Source organism: Orycteropus afer, unplaced genomic scaffold, assembly GCF_000298275.1.
Source record: "Orycteropus afer afer isolate SDZICR_OR568_19922 unplaced genomic scaffold, OryAfe1.0 scaffold00904, whole genome shotgun sequence".
NCBI classification, from domain to species: domain Eukaryota; kingdom Metazoa; phylum Chordata; class Mammalia; order Tubulidentata; family Orycteropodidae; genus Orycteropus; species Orycteropus afer.
The window spans coordinates 560,369-568,048 of record NW_006922491.1 but is presented as its reverse complement, the minus strand read 5'-3'; the positions used below and the strand labels follow the sequence as shown (position 1 = coordinate 568,048).

The following is a 7,680-nucleotide window of genomic DNA, read 5'->3' as shown; positions in this document are numbered from 1 at the left end:
TCTCTTGCCAGGGATGTCAGTGTTACCTGCAGATGTCAAAACCATTAGTGAGAATCTTACCCCACAGAGCAGGAAGTGAGCCAATGAGAGCTCACAGATGGAATAGGCATGGGTGATGGCAGGACAGGCACTCACCACATGGAGGTTGGAGGCTGATCTGGGCTGTACTGTCAATGTAAAGCATCCACATTCATTCACTCATTCTTTCATTTGTTTAGTCAGTATTTTCCAGGTCCTGGTGCCAGAGCTAGACAATACAGAGTGAATGTGTCCACAGTTACAATCTCATAGAAGTTATAGTCTAATGGGAATAGCTCCACAGACAGCTAGCATGTTGCTGTTGTTGTTGTTATGTGCCATCGAGTCGGACCCAACTCATAGCAACCTTTTCTTGGGTTTCTGAGGCAGTATCACTACAGAAGTAGATTGCCCAACCTTCCTTCTGAGGAGTGGCTGATAGGTTTGAACCACCAGCCTTCTGGTTAGCAGTCAAGTGCCTTAGGCACTACACTACCAGAGCTTCCAGCTAGCATGTAGAAGTATACATTTTCTTTGTAGAAAGAGCACTTACAAGGATGTAATATTGTAGCCAGAAGAGCTTCATGCTATCTATTTAGATTGGAAGGAGGAATGGTCTAGAGATGGTGAGACAAAAGCAGCATTGTATGATGGAGAAGCAACAGCAGGGCAGATCTCCAGTCTCCCCATGTGTCCTGAGCTATCTCCTGTTTTGTTGACATGCCCTAAAAGAGCTGACCTATTTTCTTCCCTGTAAGATGGGGCTTCCTCATTCTGAATATATAAGATAGCAGGCTTCTTAATAACTGCCTGATTTTTAGGGACTAAAAGGTATCATTTCTAAAACAGCACGGATTTTAACACCTGAAGCATCATGTTGTGGTGACAAACAATAAGATTTGAAGTCTCTTATAAGTGGGTTTAAATTCTGACTCTATAGCTTCTAGCTATGTGAGCTTGGTCAAGTTATTATTATTTTTTTCTGAGTCACTAGTACCACCACTACCAATTGCCATCAAGTCAATGCCAACCTATGATGATCCCATGTGTGTCAGAGTAGAACTAATCTCTATAGGGTTCTCAATGGCTGATTTCTTTGGAAGTAGATCACCAGGCCTTTCTTCCAAGGCACTTCTAGGTGACTGAAACTTCCAATCTTTTGATTAGCAGCTAAGCACATTAATCATTTATGCCAGCCATGGGATTCAATAACCAAAAAACTGGGTATCACAGAGGAAGTTATGGAGTGGTACAACCCTAGCAGAGGCAGGAATGACAAAGAAGTAGGACACTTTCCAAGTCTGAGAAGAACCTCCCTTCTTGCTTCCTTTAAATCGCTCAAGAATATAACATACTAGACCTGGCTTAGGGTGGTGAGAGAGTCTAGTAGTGAGTAAAGTGCTAGGAACTAGTGGGGGTTTGAATTCTTTTTGTTTAGGGAATTTGGGGAGATTTAGTGCTTGTGGAGGATTTAGGGGATCTATTATGGATAAATGTATGACAGCCTTTTACCTGAAAGGTCTTAGGGGCCAAGGTGGGGCCTGGGTTGAATGGTTTAAGGAAGTGAATATTTGGAACTGGTGCTAGGCTCAGACTCAAGGCAACTTTCTGAATTGGAGACACCATGGGCTCTGGAATAGATAGGTTTGAAGTCAAATGATATTCCATCATTTATCAATGTGAATTTACATTTACCAATGTAAATTACCTTGGGTCAACCAATTGGTTTCAATTTTCTCTTCTGTAGAAATGGGCTAACATAGCTCACAGGATTATCATGAATATTAAATTAAATAACACTGATAAAGATGTTAGGGCAGTATTCAGCACATAGTAAGAGCTCGAAAGATAACATTCTCATCTCTCTTCCTCCATCTACTACATTGGGAAAGAAAAGGAAGCATGGGTTCAGGAACAGTGCTATGTCTGTAAGTAGAGGGCAACTCATTGTACTGGTGAACATCGTGGGTTATAAAAGCAACCTATCTGTATTTCAATTCTGGCTTATCTACTTACTTGTTTTGTGACCTTGGATAAATTACTTAAAATTTTCAGGGCCTCCGTACATCCACCTATAAAATAAGAATGATAATAATACTTGCCTCATGGATTATTTGGCACATAAAAAACAATCAATTGAACATTATATTCTACTATTATTATAGAGTGTTCATTTGGTTAGAATTTCCCCTATGCTGGGTTTTTGGAAATCTGAGATTGATAAGTAGAGTCTAGGAAGGTGAAGGATGGGGAATATCCTAGGGCATGAGGAGGAGGAAGAGAAACAGCCTAGACATAGAGCTCGGGATCTCGGCTCATCAAGTACCCTCACAATTTTCCAAATGAACTTAGACTACCCTGCCAGTTCATGGAGCAAAACATTTTTTTTTTTTTTTTTGGTAACATTGTTGTCTGCCATATTAAACAAGAACTTGTTGGGCCAAACTCTTTGTGTCTAGCAATCCAGGTCAGCAGGTGCCATCATGGATATCCTCAGAAAGGACACTCAGGTTAGATGAAAAGCAGTGTAGCTTTTGTCATAATGTATGAAAAATCGAACACTTCTTGGACTAGTTCTTGAAGATCCAAAATAGCCTCATTCCGAACACATCACATAGGCATCAATCATAACTTTCAGGAAAAGAAGACTGACTAGTTTCATGAAGAAGGTAAAAGGAATCACTTATCTCATGTTTGGGGAGCCTCTGTATCAAGCAGAGACATGCCCTGACTCTGACTGAAAGGCCAAGCACACAGAAGAGGAATCCTGCCAATGCAGCGCCACGCTTCACCCTCGTGATCTCTGGTGCTTCATTTAGATGCCATTAAATTGCCTCACTGTGGTCCTATAAAAGATCTTCCCAGGTGCCATTTCCTCAGATCACTGGCTTCTCCCAGTCTTGTTCCTGACATCAAAGAAGGTAAGTCCCATACCTGTGATGGGCATTTGGGATGGAGACCAGGGGGAGGAAAGGTGCTCCAAGACTGGGCACTGGTAGCAAGAAGCACAGACTGGATTGTGAGAAGAGAGAAAGAAGTTCCTTGAGTCCTGAGTGTGAAGGACTGGATTTCTGCCCCCTCTCTCTCTGAGTACAGGAGTGCAGTCCTTTCATGGGTTCATGTCCCAAAGAGGTGAGGTGATGGTCCAGCTGATCCAAATAGCAAGTGGTAGAAACATTCGAATTTGCTCTTATTCTTTGTAACTTGACAGGTTCATGTTGGCTTGGGATTATAATGACATAAATTTGCCTTCAATGGGTGCTTCAATGGGAAGAAGCAAAGCTACCCTTGAGAGAATTAATGGCAAGGGGAAATTAGGTGGGGACCAACAATCTCTCAGGGATAATTTATATCACAGGTACTAGAGTGAATAGGAAGTTCTGGGGCATAGTGCTGGAAAGTCTTCAGCTGCCAGCCAAAAGGTCAGTGATTTGAACCTACCAGCTGCTCTGCAGCAGAAAGATGGGGCAGTCTGCTTATATAAAGATTTACAGCATTGGAAACACTATGAGGTAATTCTACTCTGTCCTATAGGGTCGCTATGAGGTGGAATCAACTCTATGGCAGTGGGTGGTGGGTATAGAGTGAGTAAGAAGAAAGGAAGCTCAGAGAATTAGGCAGAAATTCACATAACACTCTGAAATCCTTTTCCATTGCGGAAACTGAGGCCCAGAGGTGAGAAGTGACTTGTCCAAAGTCACACAGCCAGGTAATGGCACAAAGCAACACCTAGTACCCTGGTTCAGGTCCATCCTAAGTGCCAGGTGTATAGCCTCTGGGTACCTGTGGCCTTCTCAAAAAAGCCACTTCTTATAGACCACACTTTACCCAAAGAGGATATTGCAGGTTTCCCTGGAAATCTTCCTAGTTTCACAGATCTGATGAAGCCTTTCTTTTCAGATTTTACAAAACCACAGAAAGATGTATGACCAACAGAAACAGCAACAGATCCCTCCATCTTGTGTGAAAGGTTCAGGATTGGGAACAGTGCAAAGTACAAAATCCACGTCTGTGAAGGGTGCGGCTCCCTGCCAGGCAAAAACGGTCTGTGTGACGGGTCCTGCACCAAGCCAAACTCAAACCTGCGTGAAATGTCCAGCCCCATGCCCGACTCAAACCTATGTGAAATGTCAAGTTCCCTGCCAGACTCAGACCTACGTGAAATGCCCTGCTCCATGCCAGACAACATATGTGAAATGCCCAGCTCCGTGTCAAACTCAAACCTATGTGAAATGCCCAGCTCCGTGTCAAACTCAAACGTATGTGAAATGCCCAGCTCCGTGCCAGACAAAGTATGTGAAGTGTCTAGCTCCATGCCAGACGACCTATGTTAAGTGTCCAGCCCCCTGCCAGACCCAGACATATTATGTCCAGTATCCTTCTCCCGGCCAGACGTACTATGTACAGCGCCCTGCAAGTGGCACAGTGCAGAGCTCAGGATCCCTATGCTGTGTCCCTGATCCATGCTCTGCTCCCTGTTCCACGAGCTACAGCTGCCTGGCTCCCCGCACCTTCGGGGTGAGCCCCCTGAGACGCTGGGTCCAACGGCCCCAGTGTGGGGACACTGGATCATCAGGCTGCTGTGAAGATTCTGGGTGCTGCAGCTCGGGGTGTTGCAGTTCTTGCTGCTGCGACTCTGGCTGCTGCGACTCTGGCTGCTGCTGTTTGGGAATTATCCCCATGAGTTCCCGAGGTCCTGCATGCTGTCACCATGACGACGACTGCTGCTGTTAAACACGCAAGACCAGCCTCACTCCAGAATTCACTGCCCCCTGTTTAACTCTGCTCTCTCCCAGCAATCCCTCCTGGAACATTGACCAACCTCTGGCCCCCTCCTTGTCATTCCCAGTAACATGGAATCTCCTTGCTTTCCTCTCTGTGCTTTGCTTCTCTATCAAGGCAGCCTGCCAGAGTTAGCACAACCCCCAAACTATGGCAAGAATAAAGTTCTGAATACAATTCACAGTGACATCTGGTCTGTTTCTTTGGTCCATGTTTATTCTTCTGTCAGAAACTGCCTCTCTTTCTTACTCTTGCTTCTCAAACAAGTGGAAAAGTCTGGCCTGTATGGATACAAATAAGCAGACAAAATCAAAAACGAAACTCACTGCCGTCGAGTCAGATTCTAGTCACAGCGACCCTTCCTTGGGTTTCTGAGACAGAGCTGGTGAAATCCCAGCCTGGGATCCCCATGTCTTCTAGAATGTTTTGACTTAACTTCCCAATGTAATTAGCAGTGTTTGAGGTCAGAGATTTTGGGCTTGCAGGCTGGCCCTTTCCCCACCTTTGATCAGCCTGAGAAAACAGGTTTTGGCCATCATGAGGCTCTTGTGGTAGCATGGTTGCTGTGTGTAAACTCAGGTTCATCTTCTTGCATGTTAATCCATTGCTATCAAGTTTATTCAGACCCATAGTGACCCCCACAGGGTTTCAAAGGCTGTAAATCTTTGTGGAAGTAGATTGCCCCATATTTCTCCCACAGAACAGCTGGTGGGCTTGAACTGCCAACCTTCTGGTTAGCAGCCAAATGCCTTACCCACTGTGCCACCAGAGGTCCTATCCCTGGATGTTAAAGGGATTGTAAAATCGGCTCTGCTCAGGAGCGGCACTGGATGATGCCCCTGCTGCTGTGTAAGTGAGTGGAATCCTTGTTGGACTTTATAGACTATGGGTTTTATCATCTGATGAGCTTGCTCTATTGAGGCCATAGGGTAGAGGTCTGAGAGAAGAGGCTATGTCTCCCCTGAAGTGGGAAGATACTCCTCATGCCAACCCTAGAGAGACAGCAGTAATAGTGAGAGGTCTCCAAGAGGAAGATCAATTTCATGGGAAAGCATCTGGATCCCAAAGCCAGTTACCCTTCCTTACCACTGCTTTGCTAACTCTACTCTTAGAGTTAGCACCCTTTTGGGTGGATTCTTATAACTAGAGGATGTAAGTACACACATTATAAAATAAGTAGAGGGATAAATACTGCTCAGAATAACCCAACAAGTCTTGGTGAATAGGAATACTTTTGGTGAATGTATGAATGAGTGAATGAATGAATACCAGGAATATTTCCGTTGGCTCATCCTGGGACACTAGCAAGGAGTGATCTTGACTACTATGGTAACTTTGAACATCTAAGACATCTGTGGCTCCATAAATCATACTCCATCCCTCCCTCTAAACCCCATAAATCTGTACCCCAGTAACTGGACACTCTCCCAGAGTTGAGAAGCAGCTTTGCCCAGGACCATGTTTTCCTCTCATGCCACTAAGTGGTACATGCATCATGGGAAACCATTGTACTCCTTATTCTGCAGTTAACATGAGTGTGTAATTCTTTTTAAAAAATATATTTATCATTCCAAAATCTTATAAATAGCAAAAGCCCTGTAAAACTTTTAAAAAGTGACTCATCAACTTCCAATTCCACACCCTTTTCCAGGAATGATCATACTCAGTTTGTATTGCAGCCATCCAGACATTGTCTAAGAATTTCTGGTGGTGCAATGGTTAAATGCTTGGCTGCTAAACAAAAGGTCAGTGGTTTGAACCCATGTAGCAGCTCAGCAAGAAAAAGACCTGGTGATCTGTTCCTGTAAAGATTAAACTAAAACCCTAAACCAAACCCATTACTGTTGAATCAATTCTGACTCAGAACGACCTTCTAGGTCAGAGTAGAACTGCCCCATATGGTTACCAAGGGTATAATCTTTATGGAAGCAGACTGCCACATCTTTCTTCCATGGAATAACTGGTGGATTTGAACTGTTGACCTTTCTGTTGTCAGCAAAGTGCTTAACAACTACCTAGGAAACACTAAGGATTAGTTCTACTCTGTCTTATGCTATGATTTGGAATTGACTCAACAGCACTCAACAACAACAACAACAACAACAGGCTTTGTTTGGTGTGGCTTATACATAAACCACACAGAGTTCAATCATTCTTGAAGATTCTTGAAGCCTCTGTGGTCTAACCTCTGAAGAAAATGGCATCTAAAAAGCCTAGTATAGCACTGAAATATTACAAAAAAAAAAAAAATACTGCAAGAATCTACTTTATAACTCATGATAACAAAATCAAAACCAAACTCACTGCCAACTAGTCGGATCCAACCCATAGTGACCCCTCCTTGGGTTTCTGAGGTGGTAGCTCTATGGAAGTATCACTACAGAAGTAGATTGCCCAACCTTCCTTCCAAGGAGTAGCTGGTGGATTTGAACCGCCATCCTTCTCGTTAGCAGTCAAATGCCTTAGGCACTACGCCACACAGCTCCCGATCCAAACCAAACCAAATTCATTGCTGTCGAGTCCATTTGACTCATAGCGACTCCTCCTTGGGTTTCAGAGAAGGTGTCTCTACGGAAGTCTTCTGAGGAGTGATTGGTGGGTTTGAACCGCCAGCCTTCCAGTTAGCAGTCAAATGCCTTAGGCATTATGCCACTAGAGCTCCCAGAGCTTCTGGGAGCTCAAAAATCCTTCTCAAAATCTCTTTTCATCTCCTCCTCAATTCTCCCATATCCCACAGTGGCTCAGGACTCTCTTACTAAACTCCTCCAACGCTAGTAACATCCAACACTGTTGCTTTTATCTCTTTCTCCCCTTACCTTCCCTCCCTCACCTGATGTAAATCTAGTCTTAATTAAAAAGATGCAGAGACTCTCTCTGGCT

The 7,680-nt window shown here is 44.1% G+C and overlaps 1 protein-coding gene across 1 annotated transcript; it reads left to right on the top strand.

The window, feature by feature from the left end:
- The first annotated feature begins 3,939 nt into the window (after window positions 1-3,939).
- On the top strand, window positions 3,940-4,752 carry CUNH1orf68 (chromosome unknown C1orf68 homolog). The gene has a single exon (XM_007958283.1). The coding sequence runs from the start codon at window positions 3,940-3,942 to the stop codon at window positions 4,750-4,752; it is 813 nt and encodes a 270-aa protein (XP_007956474.1).
- The last annotated feature ends 2,928 nt before the right edge of the window (window positions 4,753-7,680 follow it).

Bases quoted from the DNA above. Each gene is read 5' to 3' on its own strand.
- CUNH1orf68 (XM_007958283.1), top strand. From the start codon at position 3,940: ATGTATGACCAACAGAAACAGCAACAGATCCCTCCATCTTGTGTGAAA.